Source organism: Balaenoptera acutorostrata, chromosome 17, assembly GCF_949987535.1.
Source record: "Balaenoptera acutorostrata chromosome 17, mBalAcu1.1, whole genome shotgun sequence".
In the NCBI taxonomy this organism is placed as follows: Eukaryota; Metazoa; Chordata; class Mammalia; order Artiodactyla; family Balaenopteridae; genus Balaenoptera; species Balaenoptera acutorostrata.
In genome coordinates this window covers 73343140-73368928 of record NC_080080.1, presented here as the reverse complement: position 1 = coordinate 73368928, position 25789 = coordinate 73343140, and the positions used below count along the sequence as shown (strand labels likewise).

The 25789-nt window shown below is 41.0% G+C and overlaps 1 protein-coding gene across 1 annotated transcript; it reads right to left on the bottom strand.

Annotated features, from left to right (window-relative positions):
- Nucleotides 1–2511: 2511 nt before the first annotated feature.
- GGH (gamma-glutamyl hydrolase) lies at nucleotides 2512–25725 on the bottom strand. Its single transcript, XM_007168565.3, has 9 exons — nucleotides 25514–25725; nucleotides 22469–22583; nucleotides 18709–18759; nucleotides 14994–15078; nucleotides 11688–11826; nucleotides 9388–9494; nucleotides 9214–9304; nucleotides 4743–4880; nucleotides 2512–2897 (listed from the first exon to the last, which is right to left on the bottom strand). Exons 1-9 carry the CDS (start codon nucleotides 25620–25622, stop codon nucleotides 2776–2778), a joined length of 957 nt encoding a protein of 318 aa, XP_007168627.1. The 5' UTR covers nucleotides 25623–25725; the 3' UTR covers nucleotides 2512–2775.
- Between the last annotated feature and the right edge of the window lie 64 nt (nucleotides 25726–25789).

The window sequence follows — 25789 nt, the reverse complement described above, 5'->3', positions numbered from 1 at the left end:
CTGGTCTGGGAAGATCCCACATGCCGCGGAGCAACTGGGCCCGTGAGCCACAACTACTGATCCTGCGCGTCTGGAGCCTGTGCTCCGCAACAAGAGAGGCTGCGATAGTGAGAGGCCCGTGCACCGCGATGAAGAGCGGCCCCCGCTTGCCGCAACTAGAGAAAGCCCTCGCACAGAAACGAAGATCCAACACAGCCAAAAATAAATAAATAAAAACAAAAACAAAAGAAAAACACACAAAAACACCAAATGGAAAATTCCAGAAATAAATGATTCCTAAGTTTAAAAAAAAAAAAAAAGAAAGAAAAAAGAATGTAAACTGGTGTAGCCACTATGGAAAACAGGATGGAGTTTCCTCGAAAAACTAAAATTAGAACCACCATATGATCCAGCAGTTCCACTCCTGGGTATTTATCTGAAGAAAACAAAGGCCACTAATTTGAAAAGATATATGTACCCATGTTCACTGCAGCATTATTTACAATAGCCAAGATACAGAAGCAACCTACGTGTCTATGGATAGATGAATGAGTGAAGATGCAGTATATATATACATATACTGGGGCTGGCCAAAATGTTCGTTCGGTTTGCTGCCTACAGTGGCTCTAGTAGCACTTAGTTGTCTTTAACTTCATTCAAAACAATTTTATTAGATTGTAACGTGACAGCTGTCATATCAAAGTGCATTAAAAAAAAAAACCTAGCAAAATTGGTAAATTTTTGTGCAGCCATTTTAATATTGAAGATGGAAGAAAAAAACATTTCGGCGTATCATGCTTTATTATTTCAAGAAAGGTAAAAACGCAACTGAAACGCAAAAGATTTGTGCAATGTATGGAGAAGGCGCTGTGACTGATCGAACACGTCAAAAACGGTTTGCGAAGTTTTGTGCTGGAGATTTCTTACTGGATCATGCTCCACGGTCAGGTAGACCAGTTGAAGTTGATAGCGATCAAGTCGAGACATTAACTGAGAACAATCAACGTTATACCACGTGGGAGATAGCCGACATACTCAAAATATCCAAATCAAGCGCTGAAAATCATTTGCACCAGCTTGGTTATGTTAATTGTTTTGATGTCTGGGTTCCACTTAAGTTAAACGGAAAAAAACCTTCTTGACCGTATTTCCCCATGTGATTCTCTACTGAAACGTTAACAAAAATGTTCCATTTTTAAAACAAATTGTGACGGGCGATGAAAAGTGGATACTGTACAACAATGAGGAACGGACGAGATCATGGGGCAAGCGAAATGCACCACCACCAACCACACCAAATGCCGGTCTCCATCCAAAGAAGGTGATGTTGTATATATGGTGGGAATGGAAGGGAGTCCTCTATTATGAGCTCCTTCTGGAAAACCAAACGATTAACTCCAACAAATACTGCTCCCAATTAGACCAACTGAAAGCAGCACTCAACGAAAAGCGCCCGGAATTAGTACGTGTAATCTTCCATCAGGCTACTGCAAGACCACATGTTTCTTTGAGGAACAGGCAAAAACGGTTACAGCTTGGCTGGAAAGTTCTGATTCATCTGCCGTATTCACTGGGCATTGCACCTTCAGATTCCCATTTATTTAGGTCTTCACAAAATTCTCTTAATGGAAAAAATGTCAATTCCCCCAAAGACTGTAAAAGGTACCTGAAACAGTTCTTTGCTCAAAAAGATAAAATGTTCTGGGAAGATGGAATTATGAAGTTGCCTGAAACATGGCAGAAGGTAGTGGAATAAAAGGGTGAATATGTTGTTCAATAAAGTTCTTGGTGAAAATGAAAAATGTGTCTTTTATTTTTACTTAAAAACTGAAGGCACTTTTTGGCCAACCCAATAAATATACATATATACAAACATATATACATATGTATACATACACATATGTATGTATATATATATTCCATATATATATATATATACATTCCATTATGTATACACACACACACTGGAATATTATTCAGCTATAAAAAAGAATGAAATCTTGACATTTGTGGCAACACAGATGGATCTGGAGGGTATTATTCTAAGTGAAATAAGTCAGACAGAGAAAGAGAAATACTGAATGATTTTAGTTATATGTGGGATCTAAAAAATAAAACAAATGAACAAACACATCTAAACAGAAACAGTCATAGATACAGAGAACGAACAGGTGGTCGCCAGAGGGGAGAAAGGTAGGGGGTAGGGCAGAGTAGGTAAAGGAGATTAAGAGATATAAACTTCCAGTTACAAAATAAGTTAAGTCCTGAAGATGTAATATACGCAGAGAAAATACAGTCAATGATACTGTAACGATCTCCTATGGTGACATTAACTGGACTTATTGTGATGATCATTTTAATAATGTATACAAATATCAAATCACTATGTTGCACACCTCATATAATGTTGTATGTTAATTATAACTCAATAAAAATTAATAAAAAAATAAAGAGTCTTCAGCAAGGATGAGGTAGGTGGATGGGTAGGGAGTGGTATGTATTTCCAGAATCAGTTAGAAAAAATAAAATATCTGTATTTTCAATAAATTTATTTTTTTCTAATCTTCAGATAAAAGAAAGCTTTTCCATGAAAAACACTCAGATTATGTATCTGTCTCACTGACTGATTATCAAATGTGATATAAATAGTCAAATATACTGAATGAAGAATCAGAGCCAGTAACATCATAGAAAAGGAATCTCTGTGGCCTTCTATTATCGTCATGAGTAGCAAGTTATTACAACAGTTTAATCATGGAGTTAATCAAAATTTCTCTGTTAACACATTGAAGGCTTTCAATCAAATATATAACTTTGCTGAAACGAAGAAATGTTCCCAGTATAAACTGGACGGTACTGATAAATTAGTGCTTTGCCCTCTTCAACATCGGATTCAAAATGGTGATTGTTTTTCCTAGCTGCAAGAAAAAGAAAGTGTTAATTTTTAAAAAGATAGGATACAATTTTCAAAAGCCTACTTTAAAATATTTCTTCCTATAATCAGCATTATTAAGTGGGACAATGCCAGCAAAAAGGAGAAACGTCTTACCAAATTTTCCCCAAATAAAGCAGCACCTGATTTGGAGTAGAGCCTTCCCGACAGCAGCCGTGCCTACCCTGCACCAGACCCCACGTGGTGCTCACTCCCCCTTCATTCAAACGCCTACTACACACCTACTGTGTGCATGGCTTGATGCACGGCCTGGGGATGGCAACATCCACAAGGCAAGGTCCAAACGCTCAAGAAGTCTTGTCTAGGGCTTCCCTGGTGGCGCAGTGGTTGAGAATGTGCCTGCCAATGCAAGGGACACAGGTTCGAGACCTGGTCTGGGAGGATCCCACATGCCGCGGAGCGACTGGTCCCGTGAGCCACAATTACTGAGCCTGCGCGTCTGGAGCCTGTGCTCTGCAACGGGAGAGGCCGCGATAGTGAGAGGCCCACGCACCGCGATGAAGAGTGGCCCCCACTTGCTGCAACTAGAGAAAGCCCTCGCACAGAAACGAAGACCCAACACAGCCAAAAATAAATAAATAAATAAATAAAATTAAAAAAAAAAAAAAAAGAAAAGAAGTCTTGTCTAGTAACCACACAGAAGTTTTTATAGACTAATCAGGAAGACGCTTCAAGAGGATGGAGAAACTGGCAAAGCTGAGGCAGTGGAGAAGGGAGGCATCTCCCCCAGGTAAGGCAGAAATTTGAAAAGCAAGGAGGCACAAAGAAGTCGCATGGCTAAACTTTAGGTGTGAGGGGGTGAGGGCTCAGACTTTACCCTAAAGTCAAAATAAAGTAAATACAGGCTTCCATAGCATTTTCAGAAAGAGGGATATTGGAAAATGAAGGCCATGTAGCCGTGCCTGTGACACTGCTGCAGAAAGCCTTGCTCTGCTCTCTGCTGTTCTCATTCACTCCTACACACACGGCATGAAAATGTTTCTTGGGACTAATACTACACATGCGAGAACTTATTTTTTAACTTGGGGTTTTTGTAATGAAACAACCCACTCAACTGAGCACAATTCTCAACCACAGTGAACTCAGGAGGAAGCACTTTACCTGCGAGTGTGGACGGAGGGTTGATAAAACCTCAGGGCAAGCGTGAAGCGAGGATGCAAACAAAGCTCACGGAAATCCTCCCGGGGCCGCGACTTGCCGGAGTGACGCCCTATCCCTTGCAAGTTGTGTTCGTAGCTCTGTCTTACACCCGTATCACTCAACTAAAACTCAAGCATCTATAACCAAGTTCTCAATTTACCCACAAACATAACATAGCATGACTATGCCTGTGTTTTCATCATAAGAAAGCAGGCAAAGCGTATTAACTTTCTCCAATGTGCCAATACCTACAGACAGGCAGCCTTAAAACTACAGACCGATGAGTATAGATTCAATTTACACAACTGTCTTGGAAAAGTAAGATCTAATTCTCAGAGAATGTCATAATTAAATCATTACCCCTAAGAAGAGTAATTGGAGGGGAATCTAAAAAAAAAAGTACTCAAGAAAACAAAACAAAACAATCTTTATGCTGTTGTTCAAGAAATCAGCCCACTTTAGAGTATACAATACTGTTAACTGAAATAACTGTCCTGATTTGATTTGAATGACTAATATCTCAATTTCAGGGCTTTCACATGAATTAATTTTTTTAAAAGTTAAACCTACAGAACATTTATGGAGTAAAAGTACACAGAAGTTCAGATGAGGGCAATTTCCTTCAAAACCACACTAGGGTGATAAAATTATAACCCCTGCCCCATATTACCTTCAGCCACAAAGAACTCTGCTAAATAAAATGCAGCCCTCACAGCATTAGGCGCATGGGAAATGCCTTTTAATTTTCCCCACTCATAAGGAGCTTTCTCTGGATGCCACTGGACACCATATACTGGATACTGGTATCCTGCACAAAGAACACAGACTGGTGAGTATTAAGTAGTAACAATGGTCTAGGATGTTACTTACAATTAAATTATGTTTTACATCCTGTGTAAAACATTATTTTTATAACACCCAATGTCAGACAAAATTAAACTGTGCACATTCTCTCAGACACAAACAATTTCAGTTCACAGTCAATGTGAAAGTTCACAATACAATATTTCACTGACTTACAACCTTTTATAATTTGAAATATGATTCGCTTTACTAGGTGATCAGAGTAGAGTGAAATAACTGAGCCTTTGAATATATCCCAGCTCAACAGTCAAGTGCACATCTGATTAGTCACACGTTTCTTCTACAACTCTCTTCCCCCCACTTCATACCGCATTTTCATCCCCTCCTATAATGACATTCACATGAGCATGAACTATGCCAGCATCTTTAGTGTCCTTTTATGTAAGTCTCAGGCTAAACTGTGTCTCTCTCTCTCAGTCTATGGCAAGGTTCATGGTTTCATGGTGCCAATTTTTAAATAGTTTTTAAAAGTTTAAATTTGGTGTGAAAGATTTTTGGTAATGTACTTCATTTATTTTTAGAATTCTTAAATATCTTTATATACAAAAATGATACGATCCCTAGGATTTACTCTAAAAACTAAGCTGGTATGAGGAGAAAATAGATATGAAACAAGAATGGCCACATAAATGTGATAGTTGTTGAAGCTTAGAGAAAGGTACCCAGGGGATCATTATATTACTCTACTTCTAAATATGGTTTTAAAATTCCATAATTTTTTAAAAATATGTGTAATATTTACCTTCTGAGAAATATCTATACTCATCTCTTTTTCTCTTCACATATGCCTTTCCTCATTTTAATTGAAAAAAAAATTCTCCCTCTATTATTTTTGCTTTGAAATTATAACCCTGACTACCATGGGAAAATACTTAGAGAAATGAATTATCCAAAAGTAGAGATATCTAGGGAAAAGGGCATTGTCCTCATATCCCGTGAGACTCTGCTGAGAGAGATCATGTCAGAAGAAGGAAACCTATTTTATCCTAGCCTTCTTCAGTCTAGATTCACAAGAGGAAAGAACCTACCAGCAAGCAGCTCCGGTCACTCTACTCCATCCCTCCCCACTGTGCCCCTCCCCCCTCCTTCTTTGTGACAAACTCTCTTCCTCTCGTCTGGAACCCCATGTGATGCCACCAGCAGGAGACCCATGGGCTGGATGACCAGGAAATTAACTGTTACACACAGGTAACTGAAAGGCAGATCTTCTAATATATTTCTTTGAGATATGAAAAGTATTATTTAGAATAAGAAATACCCTAAGTGGTGGCGCAGTGGTTAAGAATCCGCCTGCCAGTGCAGGGGACACGGGTTCAAGCCCTGGTCCGGGAATATCCCACATGCTGCAGAGCAACTAAGCCCGTGCGCCACAACTACTGAGCCTGCACTCTAGAGCCCAAGAGGCACAACTACTGAGCCCACTCACTGCAACTACTGAAGCCCGCACGCCTAGAGCTCGTGCTCCGCAACAAGGGAAGCCACCGCAATGAGAAGCTCGCGCACCGCAACCAAGAGTAGCCCCCGCTCGCCGCAACTAGAGAAAGCCTGCATGCAGCAACAAAGACCCAACACAGCCATAAATAAATAAATAAATTAATTAATTAATTAATTAAATTTATTTAAAAAAAGAAATACCCTAAGTGATAAATTGTAATAAAGATTTTTCAGATAGATACATAGGTGAATGGATAGGACAGAGATACACACTGACATTCAGAAACAAGTTGAGATTTACTCTTTTTTTGTAAACTGCGTCACTAAAAGATCAATGCAGGTTCCTGACAACTCTAGGAATCATGCGCCCTGGCTCACTAATTTAGAACAAAATATCAAGAACAGGAAGGAAATGCGCAAATAAGAGCATCTCAAGTGTTTCTATCTAGTAGGTGTCAGGAAATTTTCAGAAGATAAAAATTTCAAATGAGCCTGGTATGATGACATAGCCAGGAACAGAACCAACAGGAAGTCCTATTCCCTAATTTCCAAGCCAATACTCTTTCATTTAAATAATTACTCATCTATTCAACATCTATTGAGATTTCCATAAAGTCCTGGAAACACAAAGAATGACACAGTCCCAGCTCTCAATGAGCTCTTAGCCTAGGAGGAAAGATAGAACATGAGGAAATAAGTGCAAAGAGACATTCCTAGGAAGTGCAGAGCAAGTATAAAGCAGGAGCACTGAGGATGTGGAGAGAAAGGATAACGGGCAGGGATGGCCTCCGGGAGCTGACCACTAACCTGAGTTCTTAAAGCTAGCTAAGAGGTCATCAGCAGAAGGGAATGGGGAGGAAGGAAAGCTTTTCAGTGGAGAGGAAAGAACATAAGAAAAAGCACAGGGGCAAGAAGTGCTGCTCTGTGGAGGGCTGTGTGTACTGAACAGGGTGCACGGAATCCAGGCCGGCGATGAAGGCGGGGAGACCATGAGTAAACGACTGGGAAATCCAGACTCCATCCTCCAAGTGCTGAAGAGCCACTGAGGAGCCTTCTCCCCAGGCAATGTGGTCAGACTGGAATCTCGGGGATTGCTGGTCACCAGCTGGAAGGCAGGTTTGTGGAACAGTTAGGAGCTCCTGCGGCAACACAGGTGGCAGGTGGTTAATGCTGAAATCGGACAGGAGGAATAGAGAGATTCGGGAAGAAGAATTCCCAAGAAGGACTTGGGAAGTAGAAAGTGGCGTGGACTTTTTAGATGTGGAGGATGAGGGCAGGAAGTCAAGGACAGCCAACCCTGGATGATGTGGTCAATGGCAACGCTGTCAACTAAAGTAAGAAATACAGGAGGGCAAACAGGGTTAGAGAGATAAGTTCAGAGTGCTTCACTTCAGACTGGATCCATCAGCCTTCCCCAGAATTCCGGGGAGGTCGTTTCTGAACCTTCAGACATCTGACCTCCCCCAACAAGACAGCCAGTGACATGGCCACAATCTGTGAATAACGTGAACCACTTCCGCTTCGTCCCAGGTGATTCCAGTCTAGTACTCGGGCCTCGCCAGTAGCACTAATCAGTCTCACCAGCTCAAAGACCACCTACTGCTTCTGCAAGCTCTCATTCAAGGTATTTTGCTTCCTTGTGCACTTGTGATTTTTTTGGCTATGAACCAATCACTTTCCTTAAAACCTCAGATGGAAACTTCTTAAAAGTCCCGGATAAATGCAGGTTCCTCCAGAGAGAACTACTGATATTTGTTTCTGCCAGGCACGTTGAGGCACTATCAGTCCGAGATAACTTCAAACACACTTCTTGACTTAAGATGTGCCGAACTTCCCAGTCAGTATAGCGCAGGCCACACTAGACCGGCCTGTCATGAAAACACTCGAGGCTTATTGATCTACCAGCCCACCCCCTTAGCGCTACGGTTCAGGATGGCAAACTCTCGGTGCAGCTCTGCAGGCAGGATTCACTGAGGGTCCAGCCTTTCGGGTCCCGCTCCATGGGGGTACTCTCCAGGGAGGGGGCTCCTGAGGTTCATCTCAAGCTCTCCTGACTCAATAATAAGGCTGCTTTAAATACTCCACTTACCTCCTGCAATTTGGGGCCTGAATACCCTTACTGTCACTTCATCAATGTATTTACTTAGGAAGATGTTTTTCTGTATGTCAATCACATTTTTTGTTGTTGTCTGGAGCATGTACTTAATCTGCAGTATTGCTAGAAATAGAAATCGCTTTCTCCATTTATTTCTTCATCCACTCTCCCCTTACTCTTCACTTCCCTTTTTCATCACCCTATCATAGAAGGTGACCCAGGTAAACCACAACTGATTTGGAACATGGGCAAAACAGGTCTCCTGTCTCCAAAAATGCCCTAACTTCTAACTTCAGTCCCCAAAGTAACATGATTTTATTCATAAGAGAACTATAAAATCAAAATTAATAAATAGGGCTTCCCTGGTGGCGCAGTGGTTGAGAGTCTGCCTGCCAATGCAGGGGACACGGGTTCGAGCCCTGGTCTGGGAAGATCCCACATGCCGCGGAGCAACTGGGCCTGTGAGCCACAATTACTGAGCCTGCGCGTCTGGAGCCTGTGCTCCGCAACAAGAGAGGCCGCGATAATGAGAGGCCTGCGCACCGCGATGAAGAGTGGTCCCCACTTGCCACAGCTAGAGAAAGCCCTAGCACAGAAACGAAGACCCAACACAGCCATAAATAAATAAAAATAAATAAATAAATAAATAAATAAATAAATAAATAAAAGTGATACAGGGTAATGTGTATAAAAAAAAATTAATAAATATAATAAGTAAAATAAAGTGTACATCTGCAGTGATACATACCTTCCATTGTTGAAATAAACTCAGTATAGCCATCTGTATTTGTAGTTAATATATTGAAAAACGCCTTTAACTTTTCATTCATTGTAAAATTCTAAAGTACAAAAATAAAAACAAAATAATTACTTCTGTAGTAAATCTAAATGCATTAATTTCATTGTGTTATTAATGTGATACCTTCACAGAGAGGCTCCACTTGTGGAAATTTGCAGTCAGAGGTTCTACTGCTAATGACAGCAACAAGTCAGCAGGAAAATTCTGGAACATTCTGCTCTGCAACGGACCTGAAATAATTTAAGCATAAAAAGAAATAATTTAAACACAGAAAAAATAAAATCCATTGAAGTCACTGATCTACAGCCAGAGAGAGGCCATTGTTAAGACATAATCAAGATGACTAAATGATATGCAAACACATACGTTTCCACAGAAGTATTCTAGTCAAGCACAAAATAAGTTTAACACACAATTCCAAATATGTTCCATACTTAAGTACTTTTCTTCTAGAATTGTAACATAAATAACTAAAATTCTTCAGATGTGATAATGAGCAGGCTAGCCATAGAGTAAGCAGAGGATTTTAAAATGAGTTCTCTAGACAGCGCTGAAAAACAGGTAAAATTTTCCACATGTGTATATATTTGTTTTCTCAGGAAAGGACCCAGAACTTTTAACACATTTTCAAAGGTATCTGGGACTTAAATGGTTAAAAATACCAACAACGTAGGAAAACACATTAACCAGGCCAAGATAATTCTACTCACTAAATAGATCAAAAGAAGCAATTTACCTCAATGAAGGCTCTGGAGTCTGACACAGACATACACCAGCAAAGGGATAAGAAAATCCTGATGGTGTTCAAGGCCCTAATGCCAGCTGTCCCTAAATGAACCCCTCATTCAGGATGCTAATGGCTTCCATTAGAATCCCAGAGCCCCAGATAATAAAAATCCACTGATACCTTACTTCAGCAGGTTTCATTCCTTTTTTTGTATAAACTCGGTTTTAACCACATACAACCAAAAGAGACTGACCTAATACATACACTTCCCACAGGATTCTTACAGTAATTAAGTGAGATAATGTGAGAAAGAGCTTTGAAAAGTATAGAGCATTTTATAGATTCAATGTATAACAACTACTACTTTCTATCCAAAATCCTTATGAGAACGAACAGGAATGGTTGGTAGCATTCAATTCTGACGATTCAGAAATCAAGTAACCTACAAGAATCATTATCTATTTACACGGATTGGTAAATAAAGAACTTGTCTGGTCTTTGTCCTGGGTTCCTGACAGGGAGCTTTTAAACCCTTGGAATTTCCTGACTGATAGGCGTGTCTTTGTAATGCTAACGAGGTGACACAAGGTGGCCCCTGGACAGCTTCAGGATGAGGCTGGTTATCAGGAAAACTAACCACGTGATTATAGCAGGTCTGACTTTACCTGGCTATGTAGTGCAATGGACATGCACTGGACTTCTAGAGTAGGTCTGACTTTGAGCTAGCCTGATCTCCGGGGATGAGACAGGGACTGGAGATTGAGTTCAATAACGCGGCCAATGATTTAATCCATCACGCCTTCACAATAAAGTCCCGATAAAAACTCTGAGCACCAAAGCTCACCGGAGCTACAGGGCTGGTGAACATATAGATGTACCAGGAGGGTGACGTGCCCTGACTCTACAGGGAGAGGGCATGAAGTCCTATATTCCCTCACAGGCCTTGTCCCATGTGTATCCTTCACAGTAAAACTCTTTATTGCAAACATAGCGCTTTCCTGAGTTCTGAGAGTCATTCCAGTTAATGATTAAACCTGAGGGGGATTGTGGGAATCCCAAGATTCATGGCCAGCTGATCAGACGTACGGGTGGCCTGGGGGTGTGACTTGTGGCTGGTATCTGACACAAGGGCAGTCTAGTCACGGAGATAACCTTTAACTGGAGTCTGTGCTAACTCCGGGTGGTTAGCACTAGAACGGAATTGCAGTGCACCCTAGCTGGGATGGAAACAGAATACACAGCCAAGGGAAAAATGCTGACTATAATAATAATAGCTAACATTTATTAGGGTAATATTCAAAGTGATTATCACAGTACCTGGAAAACATTATCTTATTCAATCCTCACAAAAAAATCCTAAGAGGTAAACGCTTTTACAAATCAGGAAATTAAAGCTAAGAGAGGTTAAATGATTCCCCAAGGCAGAAGTGACAAAGCTAGGACTCAAAACCAAGTCTGATTTTAGAGTTTTTAATCATGCACTGTCCTGACGTCACCAGAAGCAAAAAGTTATCAACATTCAAAATTCCTTAAGTCATCTTTATAACTCAGTACAAAAAGTGATCATTCACATCTTCAGCCTGTGTAAATAATTTAAAAATTAACAAATGTTATGAACATTTTTTTACTCTGATATTTGCAACTTACTAACCCTGCCCAGTTAATAGTTTTTTAAGGATCAAAAGAGAACTCTTACCTCTAGTGAAGTTCAGTGGCATCTTAATTCCAACAGTATCTGTGAGGGTTAATAAGCTCTCCCCACTGACCAGATACGTAAGCTCTTCAAATCCAAGGCAGGTCCCCCACGTGGGAAAATAGTCTCCATTACCAAAACCCTGTGCAGAATAAAGAGAAAACTAAGCTTACTCAAACTTTTCAAAATAAAAATTATACATTTGGTTTGTCATACAAGATTGGCACCTGAGGTATACATGGATTTCTAAGGAGTTTTCCAGGATCAATAGTAGTAGGCTATCACTTACTCTCTCTTCTATCAGTAGGCTATCACTTAATCTCTCTTTAGATCAAGCTCCCACGTAATAGTTCAGGTTTAATTAACCAAACTATCCAAACTCAGTTGTGCTGGGAAAGATACAGACATTTGCCAGTCAACTACCAAACAACACATGTAACATTCAGGGACTGTAAATATCAAAGATAATGCTAGGGGCTTCCCTGGTGGCGCAGTGGTTGAGAATCTGCCTGCTAATGCAGGGGACACGGGTTCGAGCCCTGGTCTGGGAAGATCCCACATGCCACGGAGCAGCTGGGCCCGTGAGCCACAACTACTGAGCCTGCGCGTCTGGAGCCTGTGCCCCGCAACGGGAGGGGCCGCGATAGTGAAAGGCCCGCGCACCGGGATGAAGAGTGGCCCCCGCTTGCCGCAACTAGAGAAAGCCCTCGCACAGAAACGAAGACCCAACACAGCCAAAAATAAAAATAAATTAATTAATTAATTAAAAAAAAAAATCAGGTGAAAGCCATGATCTGGAAGGAAAGGAACAGTCGGCAAGCAAAAGTAAAATAAAATTTCAGAGAGTAAAAGTTGTCAACTAAAAAAGTACAAATGTACTGGGTTTCTTCAGAGGAAATCACAACAACCAGTGTGACTGGGGGAGATTCCAGCAACTGAACTTTCTGATTAACCAAAGATTAAACCCATATGTGCTGATAGTTACAAAAATGGGTTTTGTAACTTTTCTAAAAGCAGTGGTTTTCCTGCATAGACTGTAAAATGTAACAGTAACTCATTTTAAATGAGGAAATTGTTAGGGAGTTTTTTTCTGTTCTTCAATGAGAAAAATATAGAACAGCATTAATTCCTATACTTCCTATCTCAAGATAGGATTTTAATACTTTTATATGCAAGTCTGAAAAATTTTATTTTTAGAAGTTAGAATTGTAAACGTTATGTTGAAGGGTCTTACTGCATTCACTTACAATAAACACAAAAGAGGGTTGAACTGTTCTCTGTTTCCACATGCACCAAATTTGATTTCTGAACTAAATGTTAAATCCCCCCTTGCTGGGACCACGTCTTTTGTTTGTTGTGATCAGCAGAGCAAAGGACACAGAGTGGAACCGAATAGATCTCACAGAAGTCACTTCTCAGGGCTTCTTCATCAGGGCCTGTGGACCCCAGTGGCTACAGCTAAATGGAAGTTCAAGGTTGCTAAGCTTTTCTCTTTGCTTTGAAACCTTCAGGTAGCTAATTACATTTTTTTAAAATTTATTTTTATTTATTTATTATTTTTGGCTGTGTTGGGTCTTCGTTGCTGCGCACAGGCTTTCTCTAGTTATGGCGAGCAGGGGCTACTCTTCGTTGCGGTGCGCGGGCTTCTCATCGCGGAGCACGGGCTCTAGGTGCGCGGGCTTCAGCAGTTGTGGCTCGTGGGCTCTAGAGCGCAGGCTCAGTAGTTGTGGCACACGGGCTTAGTTGCTCCGCGGCACGAGGGATCTTTCTGGACCAGGGCCTGAACCCGTGTCCCCTGCATTGGCAGGCGGATTCTTAACCACTGCACCACCAGGGAAGCCCTAATCACATTTTTTTAAAATAGGCCTTTGGGTCTTATGGGTTAGGTGGCTCCCTTTTTTTTAAAAAAAAATTGAACAAGCCAGTTACATGAGTCTTTATATGCAAAGGAAGAGTGGCTTTATAATGTTCATATATATGCTTTCCAAATGCATTTTAAATCACTCATGTTATAAAATTTCAATTTTGTTCGCTAGTTTTTCCAAAAAATATCCACTGAGCATGTCCTAAGTACATGGAACCATATGATATAAAATGAGGAATGCCTCGAAGGGTGTCAGAGCCATGCAACCTGATGAGACATGAACAGCTAACTTCAAGATATTCTGCCTCTGGGCTTCTCTGAAAAGCTGGCTAAGGCACAAATTAGGGACGGGGTAGAAAGAAATAGCCTAAGCAGATCTGAAGTAGGAGGACACAGAGTCCTCCTGGTATATGGAAATACCAGCCTGGCTGCAATTACCTGCACAACAAAGTCTGGAAAAGGTGAGCTGTGGACACACTATATATCTTGACTCAAAGACTATAAAAGGCTACGGGTCATCGAGCCAAGCCATTAAAAGTTTTCAAACAAGTATCTCATATGCTAAAAGCAGTTTCTTAAGGAAATTCTTAAGGTCGGGGGAGACAGTAGGACCAGCAAGATTAATTAGAAAATTGCTGTTAACAGTTCAGGGGAGAAATAGCCAGGGTCTGAGCTATGGTGCAAAGGCAGGAGCAGTGTGAGACTACAAAGGAATCGAGAGGATCTGCAAGTCACTGCACGGAGATGAGAATTAACAACACATGAACAGGGACTTCCCTGGCGGCACAGTGGTTAAGAATACGCCTGCCAAGGCAGGGGACACGGGTTCGAGCCCTGGTCCGGGACGATCCCACGTGCCGCACAGCAACTAAGCCCGTGTGCCACAACTACTGAGCCTGTGCTCTAGAGCCTATGAGCCACAACTACTGAGCCCGCATGCCACAACTACTGAAGCCCACGTGCCTAGAGCCTGTGCTCCACAACAACAAAAGCCACCGCAATGAGAAGCCCACGCACCGCAACGAAGGGTAGGCCCCGCTCACCGCAACTAGAGAAAGCCCGCACACAACAACAAAGACCCAACGCAGCCAAAAAAAAATAATTAAAAAAAAAAAACCCCGAAAAACACAACACACGAACAATGCCCAGTACATAATGAAGACAGCTTACTCAGCCACCATGAGGGCCTGGTTCACGTTAATGAGCCCAGAAAGGGCCGGCCAGCAGGGCACTGAGGGCTCCCTGGAGCCCAGAATTAAATGAAGCGCAGAGAAAATGGGCAAGAGCTGCCACTGGCTGGAAAAGAACAGGCACCGCAAAAGTTAAAGGTGTGACGAGACTAGGGTAATTGTGCAGGAAGTATTACCATGTGCTCAAAAAAAGAACTATCCTCGTGGAAAATTACAAAAACTCACCTGGAATAATAAGAAATAACTGAGGTTTACCTGTATGGCCAACTTGTAAAATATTTTGGCCACGTGGGCGTAACCTGACTTCATGAGGTTAACACCTCCTCCAGGGAAAAGGATTCTGAAACAACATCAAACGGTGCATTTCAACCCCTCCCCACTCCCAGAAAATAAATAATCTTTTTATTTTAAAACAATTTTTCCTTATTACGTAAGCAGCAAGATCATTAGAGAAAATGAGAAAAATTAGGCAAAAAGAAAATACAAAATATTTACAATCCCACCCATTTGTAAACTATTGCAGTTAACAATGCATTTGTGCATATTCTACCAAACTTCTTGGATAAACAAGTTTATTTTTGAAATAGAGTGTGGATAAATTAAAGTAAAATAAATGGGGGGAGGGGAGGAGAGTACACACAGCTAGAAATCAAGTAGAAATAAAATTCCAAGTATAGCTAGGTTTAAGTTAAGATGATCAGAGATGCCAAAATCAACTACAGGTCCATAATCATGAGTCAGGCTTAGCTCACAAAAAAAAAATCTGTTTTAACAATAAAGAACAAACTAGTCATAAAAATATAGTAGGCTAGAATTAAATATCCATGGAATTTTAAATTTATTATTATTACCCTGAAATCTCTTTAGAAATAAGAATGGTGTTAGAAAATTTTGAAAAAGAACACAATTACCATTCTAAAAAAATTCTAGGAAAAAAAAGGGGAGAGTCACAAACATTTGACTTTATTTTACTCTACCCATAAAGGAGAGAGATAGAAAAATATTTATGTTTTCATATCAACTTTTTAAACTAACTCTAAAAAGCTCTTAAAGTAACTAAGGATATTCAAAAGAGAGAAAAATATTTAAGTTTTCATATCAACTTTTTAAACTAACTCTAAAAACCTCTTAAAGTAACTAACGATATTCAAAAGAGATTACAAAGGTTGGATTAAATATATTAAAATTTTTGAAAATACTTAAATATGAATTTGAGATATGTGAAATATCACTTTTGAGACTGTGTTCATTCCATAATAGGTACTAGCCCACAGAGGCAAAGATGGGTAATTTTTGCTGTTAGTGAGATCATGGTCTAGTAGGAAAAATATAAACTATAAGGCAGAACATCTGCCACAAAACCAAGCAGAAAACCCTACAGTTTAAAGTGGCTTAATGAAGACTCATTAGCAGTTCTCCCTTTTCATTGACTAAGTATTTAAAAAGCTGCCTCTGAACAAACTTGGTATGTTTAATCTCAAAGTCCATTCATAAAGTAAAACTTGACTGTCCGTCTCGGTTGACAAACTCCTTCAAAGCAAGGCTCTGCCTTTTCACCTCTGCAAGCCCCGCCGCCCCCCAAAATAAAAACTGCATACAAGGCTCAATAAAGGTGCTTCTGAAGTGGCATTAGAGTCCTGCTCATTGTCTGCTGTATATTTTTGAGGTCCCACCATATACTCTCTCCTGGACTTATTTATCTTTGTCCATGCCAAGGTACACTGCATATAACAGGCATCGTAAATGTTTCACTAAACTGAACTAACCTTACTGTAAATATTTACTGATCCAAACTGAGCTGAATGCAAACGCCTGTTTTGAACATAGCTTTTTTTAAAAAAAATAGTAATAAATGAACAGTTTTCTAAAATTTTTAATATGTTCTTTTTATAAAAGCTTTACAGTAAAATAGACTCCCTCCATCCCACTCCTCATCAGAAATAACCACCATTATGGGACTTCCCTGGTGGCGCAGTGGTTAAGAATCTGCCTTCCAATGCAGGGAACGTGTGTTTGATCCCTGGTCAGGGAACTAGATCCCACATGCATGCTGTAACTAAGAGTTCAAATGCCACAACTAAGGAGCCCACCTGCTGCAACTAAGACCCACTGCAACAAAAATAAATAAATTAATTAATTAATTAAAAAAAAAAAAAGATGGGTGTTCTCTAAAAAAAAAAAAAGAAAAAAGAAATAACCACCATTAAAATTTGTTGTGTTGACCTCATATATGTTATACATATCTCCTTACCCCAACTTTAAAAACAAAAGTAAATGGTAGTATACTATACACACCACTATGTGCCTTGCTTCTTATCACGTGGTTCACAGAACAATAGTGATTCAGGGCAACCTCTATAGATAGCCTCATTTTTAACCTGTGCATAATATTCTATTATATGCATATAGTCTATTTTTTTATCCAATTCCCAACTGATGGACTGTTGGATGGGTTCTAAATCAAAGTATTTCAAACAATTCTACAATGCATATGTTTGGGCCTAAGTCTTCACATAAGGGGGGATTATATTTTTCTTTCAGTTTTATTAATTTTTTTTACTGAAGTATAGTTGATTTACAATGTTGTGTTAGTTTCAGGTATACAGCAAAGTGATTCATTTTTTTATACATATGTGTATGTATATGTATGTATGTATATATATTCTTTTTCAGATTACTTTCCCTTATAGGTTATTATAAAATATTGAGTATGTTCCCTGTGCTATATAGTAGGTCCCTGTTGGTAATCTATTTTATATATAGTAGTGTGTATATGTTAAAAGGGGTGATTATATTTGTAAAATAAAATTCCTTCTGAAGGATTTCCTGGGTCATATGGTATGTGCATTTTTAATTTCAATAGATACTGTAAAACTGCCCCCAAAAGACTATATAACTTACACCCTGATGGAAGAAATTTTCACCTATTGAGGTATGGGGACATCATCCCGGCTTACACACGATTTGGCTTGAACTTTACGCTAACTAGAACAGCCTATCTTATGGTGTATCAAACAAGTGCTGTACAACTGCTTTAACCACTAAGAAAATAATGCATTATCCAAAAGTTTCAAAAAAAAGTCCACTTTGAAGACAGGGATAAATGTCTCCCCTTCCTATGACGCCCATGCTAGCAGTCCTTCAAAGATAAGGTTCCCTTCCCAGACACCAAGGTCATGCTGACTCGCTGTATATGTGCTAATCTGTCTGTCAAAACCTTGAAGGAATGTACCCCTGTTGTGTTTGATGTACGTTCTTTGTTCTGTCAAGATATAAAACCGTGTTTTTCCAGAGCACTTTCTTCCTGGGCTATAGTCCTCCATTTGGCTCAAATAAAACTCTCTTCTATTCCTTAATAATTGTTTATTGATTATTTGGATCAACAACTCCCATAAGTAAAGGATAAGAACACTGTTTCCTCACACCCTCACCACAGAGTACTAGCACATTTTCTGCTCTTTGCTAACTTGATGGTTTTTAATTGCTATAATTAGCTTTCCTCTAATTGTGAGTAATGTTGCACATTTTTTCATATGATTAAGAGGTTTTTTTTTCTGCTAGCTAAGCAATCATATCTTTTGCGATGAAGCTAGAGGATATAAAACTTTTTTCCAAGTTCTATTCAAGTCACCTTCTGAAAAATAACCAATTAATATCCTCATTCTTAAGACTTATACATCCCCTAAGCAAGCAGTATGCCACGGCCTCCAAAGTGGCTTCAAAACATTTAAGACAAGCATTAAAAGAATAAAGACTATGTCGCACATTAAAAAAAATTGTATGTTGTCTACTGTGTAACATTTATTTCTTAACCTGCCTTCTCTCTGCAGGACTTCTGCACCTCTCAACTCAGAAAACTAATATTACACCAGCATAAGATAGCTACATAGAAACATGTGTTAAATTTATATGTACTTTTTTGCATCGCTTAGACCTCATACACTATATTAAACCAATGTTGGCAACTTACCCATTAATAGATTTGAAAAGCTTTTCATACTCTTCATCTTTAAGATCAAGCCTGAAAACAATAAAAATAATTACAAAACATCCATTTCCAAAACTTAAGAAGAAAAGTAAGCCTCTAAATGAAGTCACCACATTAATTTTTAAAAGCCGGGTGAAAAATAATTCTTAAATATTGGACTATATTACCTCTCTGCCTTCCTGGAGGCATTTTTTTTCAAACTACATGAAAGCCAGATACTTATATCCTTGTTTTGCTAATCAGACAGGTAAACATGTTTTCCTCTGGTCTAATGTAATCTGATATTGTGAGGTATGTGTTAATATGCAAAACATTAAAGACCATGAGATTTGGGTACCAGTCATTTCTCTGCTAGCCAAGATAAAAAAAAAAAAAGGTAAGGATATTCAGTAGTTTTAAGTAAAGACTAAGAGATTTATTAGCATACCTATCTTAACCACAGGAAGCTTTGGCAAAAAATATAAATGCCAAGTCCCTGCTTCAACCCACCCCTACCACCAACTGCAAAGGTCTCAGAACTACTGTGTATTCACAAGTCAGAAGAGTTCAGATCTAGGTGGTACAGACTACATGCAGGTCCCTACAGATGGGCCTAATTTGCCCAGGTAATTATTCTGAAGTTCCCTTCATCAAACATCTGGTAACGCTTTCCTAACAATCACCACGTTATTGATGATTTTATTCCCTTCTCCAGAGAAAACCCATGGGATTAGTCTGTGACAATTGGCTACAACCTTGAATTATGTCACAGTAAGACAGGTTACTCTTCCAGAAGTTTGACAGAATGAAAGAACAAGGGAAAAGAGCATCCTATTTATGAATTCTTGCAAGAACTGTCCTACGTTTAGCAGTCTTCTGGTTGTATAAGAGAATAAAAAGGCATAATGCCTTCTCAACCTGCCGAAAAAGAAGTAGGCAAATGTCAACTACATTCCATTTCTGCCCCACAGGAAAGTTTTAGGGGGCATTAGGACACTTCTCCCATTATTAAGGAGATACCTATGATGCCCAGAACGTAGCTGTGCTTTGCCAGAAAACTCCTCTAGGCTCTCCTCTAAGCCCAAATGAGCTGTGCTGTTCAGAAATTCATAATCATCGTCCTCTGGCAGAGAGCCGCAAAGCAGTGGGTGACACTGCATGGTGCTTACCACTATCTCAAATGGAGGATAAATGGGCAGGTGGCTGGGAGCCGGGAAGTGACAGGAAGATGACACGTGAGTCCCAGTATTCTGCCAGTTCAATCTCCCCAGGCTGTGCCAACAAAGAAGGAACCAGCAGGGACCCAGAATCTTCCCCGTGGATATTTAAAGCAGATGGGCAACTACCACCACCAGGAACCAGAACGGATTCAGATCACCCAGGTGCGCTGCAGGGGCTCCGACCAGCTAGCCATGCAGCCTGTTTCCGGTCACTTCAGTCATTCTAAGTCAACGGCTCCCCCATCGTCCATGACTGAATTTTCGGGCCCTGTTTATCACTATTAAGGGGCTTAACTGTTGGTTGGGGGCAGCGGGTGTCACAAACTCAAGCGCCTCAGAGGCTTTGCAGGCAAAACAGACCAGGTCACATTCTTTGAACACAGATGGTGCTTCCATGCTATCAGACCTTCTTGAAACAAAAGACCCTCTCAATAAGTTCTTTTTAAAGAAAACAGCGAAAAGTCTGGTAATGATGGCAAATGACACAGCTTCAGCAACGTGAAAAGGAGTGACAGGCACTGTTGCCAATGGAGAGCACGTGCTCCGTTTAAAATGAGCTCCAGATAATTGCCTTCAAACAAAAAGGAAGCCAAAAATTCAGACTCTTACGAAGTCTTCTGACGTGTACATATTTTAAGCACTGCATGAATGAGACACATTCGTAAACCAAGAGCAGCCTGTGGGCAACCACATGCCGGCCCTCAGGTGCGGGACGCTCTGCGGGTCTCACTAGTCCTGCGGCGGGAGATCATTATAAGCTGAGTGCACCGGGCACCTGAGGGCGAAGGCAGCAGACAGAAGGAGGAAGGACACCGAAGACAAACTTCTTCAACTGCTCCGGGATGCTCTCTAGGCCTCCCATCCTCCTCCTTCTCCCCTCTGAACTGCAGAAGTTGGTCCCCAGCATCCGAAATTCAGAAAGGAATCCAACGTTATCAGTGTGATCACTTGTCTCATTCTATGTTAGGCAATCCTCTGCAGGTTCCTCTGGGAATTTAGCCACCATGTGTTACATTGTTTTTATAGGATCACACGATTCTAATTCTGAGCAATATACCTTAAAGTGAACTTTGGGAACCCAAGCTGGAAATTAACCTGAATGCTGACAGTCACATTTTCAGTATCTCAGTCATAAGTCCCAGTATTCTACAAATCATCAGTTTCAAAACTTCCCTAGTTTCAAAACTTCCCATTTCAAAACTTCTGTCATTCTCATCTATTCCTCCCTGTGCCCTTTCATTCTATTACTCGTCAGGTCTTAATTGATTTTTTTTTAAGAACATTTACCCATCGACCCTACAACCACTGCTCTAAGCCAAGCCCGTCTCACTTCACACCTAGCCTACTCACACCTAGCAGCCATCTCTGAACTGGCCTACCCGCCTTTTTACTCTCCATCTCCCACCTGTGTTATCAGCACTATGTCCTAAAAGAAGAGCTTGCAGAAAAAGCTTCCAGGATCAAAACTTTGCAACATTGTCCTAAGGACTGTCCAGAGCCTCTGCCTCAGCTCTAAAATGCTGCTGTTATCTGGGTTCCAAATAAGATTTCATTTGAAAAACCAGATCTGCTACTAAAAAATTGAAGACTAATGTCAAAAGCGAACGTTCATCTTGGAGTAGAGACAGTTAAATGTAAAAGATCAAGCAAAAAGACAATCTTTATGAATCTAAACATAAAACCATTTGGTGATACCATTCTCAAAATTGTAATATTTGCATTTTTAGTATTAATGTTCTTTTTGAGCAGTACTTTTCTTTGTTACAATTTTTTAATGGGAAATTATTTACAAAAACAAGTTGCCCAGAGCAAATAGTTGTGTTTTGTGTGTGAAATCACTTCTAATGGATTAGGTGAGGGTGCTGGAAGACCTTAAAATATAACTAATTTTGGATGATAAGATAATATCAATACTCACAAGGTTTTTGTTAAAAAATTCAACTCTTTCCAAATCAAAATGACATGCATCATTTATTATCATGTCATGTCATGAATATGATGTGAATCATTTTATTATGCTAGGTCATTATATCACAGAAATAATGTACCTCCTTTAAAATTGCAATACCTGTAATTTATACTGAAGCAACACTGCTGTATTAGTCATTTCCAAACTTCTAGAGTAGAGCGCAAAGGTGTTTTAAAAGTCCTCTTCTAGAACACTCCTTGATTCCCTAAGTGTTTCCTTATCCTAATATTACGGGATGAAGCTGGTGAAGCTGTAGACGCTTTCACTCCATTACTTTCATGATGTCTGATGAGGATCACCTTTTCTGGGGTAAAGGTAACTCATTTCATTCTCTGTCTAATAGACATGCCACATGTCTAACGATATCAAAGACGCACAGAGCTTCATACTTTAAACGACTTAATAAGAGACTCCTAAGCATTAGATGTGTGACAAAAATCAGGTGTGATGTTAACACACTTGAATGCTGTGATCACAGGAGAGAAAGCATTCATTTTAGAGATAAAAGATAATTTTAGAGATAAAACAGCAGTTGCAGTTTTTATTGCTCAGTGTAAAAAATATCGAATCATACCTTATGGGTACAACTCTCGCACCTGCGGACTCCAGATACTTTACATAGGATGCAGCAATATAGTATTTTCCCAGGATTTTCATGTTCTCACTATGGCACTTTTGCATTAATATTCCTAAATTACAAAAAAAAAAGTTTCAGTTTCAAGCAATTTCCTTTTTTCCTGCTCAGAAACTGAAACACATCACCCTAGAAATGTCACTACTTTACTCATTTAATTCACAGAATTAAATATGAAGCTTCTCCTGAAAGCACATCTACAGAATTTGGGAAAGGAATAGTGGAGGCTGATCCGAGTTTTAAGTAGCCTTCTCTCTTGCCTCATTAGGGAGGCCAAATAAGCCCCCAAAGTAGGTGTACAATAGCACCAGCCTTTTCCACAAAAGCTAGAGAGTCAACTTCAGAGTGCAGATCCTTCAATCTCGAAGGAGGCCTCTCCCTTCCCACACACACCCTCTAAGGCACATTGTTTCCTTGACAACAAAGTAAAGGAGTGAAAATACCTTCTATCCGTCTCTCTCCAACATCATCGACACCACCTTAATCCAAGCAACTAATATCTTGCGTTCCCCCCGACCCCAGACTACTATAATAGCCCCTTAAAAGGTCTCTCTGCATCCTTTCTTAAACAGCTGCCTTCCAACTCCAACCAGTTCTCCACATGGAAAGAAATCTGATGATATCACCATTCACTGTTTTGGCATATATTACTGAATCATACTATATACCAGGCACTGAACTAGGTGCTGGGGACACATGAGTGAACTGAACAAACAAAATCCCTGCTTTGTGGGCTTTAATGCCAGTGTGCGGAAGGGAGAGAAGAGAGGAAACACAGTAAACAAGATCAAAAGGGTAAACAATAGTGTGATGGCTGGTGGTAAGAGCCGAGAAGGAAAGTAAAGCAGCAGAAGAAGGTGTGTGTTTGGAGAAGGAAGGGAGGGTCCAATCTATAGGAAAGAAGAACGTCTCTTAAATGCGGTGGCCAGGCAAGTCCTCTCTCAGAAGGCAGAACGTGACACTGTCGGCAGGACTTCAGAGAGGTGAGGGGGTCAGCCACATGCGGGTATCTGGAGGAAAAAGGTTCCAGGGTGAGGGAACAGCAAGTGCAAAGACCCCGAGTCAGCTCTGCGCCTGTCCCACTGCAAGGAGTGCCTTGCCTGTGACTAGAGTCCTGTGTTGGCAAGGGGACAAAGTGACAGGAAAGGAAATCAGAGAGAGAGAGAGAGAGAGAGAGAGATCAAAGCAGCAGGGGGTACCTCCTTGCTTGCGCACTTCCATGGGTTCCTAAACTTTCACAAACTCTACAGACCCTGATGCTCGGGCCCACCTACCGCTCTGGCTGCCTCTTAGCCCTGAAACCTCAGCCCCAGCACGGCACTGGCATCCTGGACACATCAAAACACATCTCTCCGGAGAGAATACCTGTGCCTGTATCGCTCACTACTTCACCATCTGGAACACCTTCAATGTCTCTGGAGGCCACCTCCGTCCTTATCAGTCAGTCACCTGTATCCCCAGCTTCTTACAATAACTGGTATTCATCAGGCACTCAGTTAACATATATGCCACATGCCAAACTTTGTTCAGTAAGACTGCTCTTCTCCTCATGGAGCAGTAAGATCGCCCTTATTAAGGACAGTAAGTTGGCAGGGAAAGAATTAGGGAGCGTCATAGAAAATGGGAGTCGTTGCAGGGCAGGCAAGGATGGGGTGCCACAAAGGCGGGCTGGGCACATGTGGACACAAGGTACCAGAAAGGAGAAAAGTACAGTAGAGTAGGTAAGTTCCACCAACTTCCCCCCCGCCCCCTCCCCATCCTGGGACAAGAGCTCGGCTATATTCCCCGCCCCTCAAAATGGGACCAAAATTCTACCCATACTTTGAGGCCATCTCATGAATTTCGCGGCTTCTTTTCTTGGAATCCTTTTCACTCCTAACTCAGTGCCTTGCACACAGGTGTTCAGTTAACTATTTTGTCTTAACTGATCAGGGTAAACCAAAAGCTTACTTTTTCTATATTTGACCCTGGACTTGTTTCCCAGAAACCACTGTTTCGAGCAAAGGGAAAAGAATCACTCCTCTTCTTTCCTTTTTCCCTCCCCTCTGCACCCACAATTCCCAGCACACTGCATGAGATTATACTTTGAGTTAATTCCCCTGGGAGATTCTAACCACTATTTTAAATAGCTTATAAAATAAGGCATTCCGACTTCCAAATACTGATACACAACACATTTGAAAACTGGGCACTACCAATATACATGAAAAAATGCTCATCTACTTTCTATTTAGTTACACAATACAGTGCCCATCTTCGGGGGGCGGGGAAACAAACAAAAAACAATATGAAAGGCATAACACTACAGCTAAAATGAGACCATCTTAACTGTCCACACACAAGCTACTTTCTGCAAATTTAAAATCCGGGCTGATTTCTCCTGGGTTGCTTTCCCCTGCCCAGTCTCAAATGTCTATTCTGGCAATGCAAATTGATTTTACTCTCTTTTTAAAACATACATTTGTCGAAAACGAAAAATGACACGCTTTACTTTAACACCGAATAGAATTGCCATTAGGATCACACCAGCCGCTGCTGCCCTCCTCTGCTGGAGATGACAAAGACCAAGGTATATCATAATTTCTTGATTATCTAGCCAATTCGATTTTTATACGTTATAATGCATCGTTCCTCGAAATGCGCCCTCAGCCAGTGAAATTTTAATAAAGATAATGAATGTACAGAATCCGTTTAATCAGTAGAAATTCCCAGCTAAGTACAAACAAGAAAACCATCCGCAGGATTCTTCACAGTGCACCTTCCTCCCTTCCAGTTTTAAGAGCCTTGGAGTTGAGGAAATCAACGAGGCATTAATTAGCTATATTTCAGCACGATCCAAATGATGGCTTGGCCCCTGTGCTACAAAGGAAGGCACACATCCTAACCCTGAACTTGGGTCTTTCCAGGACAGGACGCAGCCGCCGCAGCGCAGCTGCTGGAAGCGCCCACCGCGGTCCCGGCCCCCGGCCCCCGGCGCCTCCTCACCGATGATGGGCTTCTTGGAGGTGGGGGCGGGAGGAGCGGACAGCCCAAGGCTCGCCGTCCCGCACAGGACCAGGCCCAGCACGCTCAGCAGAAGACCCAAGCTCGCCATCGCGCTCGCCGCCTCCCGCCGCCTTTCAAAGGCACTGCCGGCGCGCAGCCAAGTGAGTTAACCGCGGACTCCTGGCCGATCCGGGCCTTAGGGCGGGGGCGGTGCTCCGCCGCAGGGGCCTATGGGAAAAGCTGTCCCGGCGCGTGCGCGCGGCTGCCGCGGGGCGG

Excerpts from the sequence above, each read along its gene's own strand:
- GGH (XM_007168565.3), bottom strand. The coding sequence starts at position 25,622 with ATGGCGAGCTTGGGTCTTCTGCTGAGCGTGCTGGGCCTGGTCCTGTGC. Across the intron at positions 9,495-11,687 it reads GCCACTGAACTTCACTAGAG|GTCCGTTGCAGAGCAGAATG; the intron begins GTAAGAGTTCTC and ends AAATTATTTCAG. Across the intron at positions 9,305-9,387 it reads AGTGGAGCCTCTCTGTGAAG|AATTTTACAATGAATGAAAA; the intron begins GTATCACATTAA and ends TTTGTACTTTAG.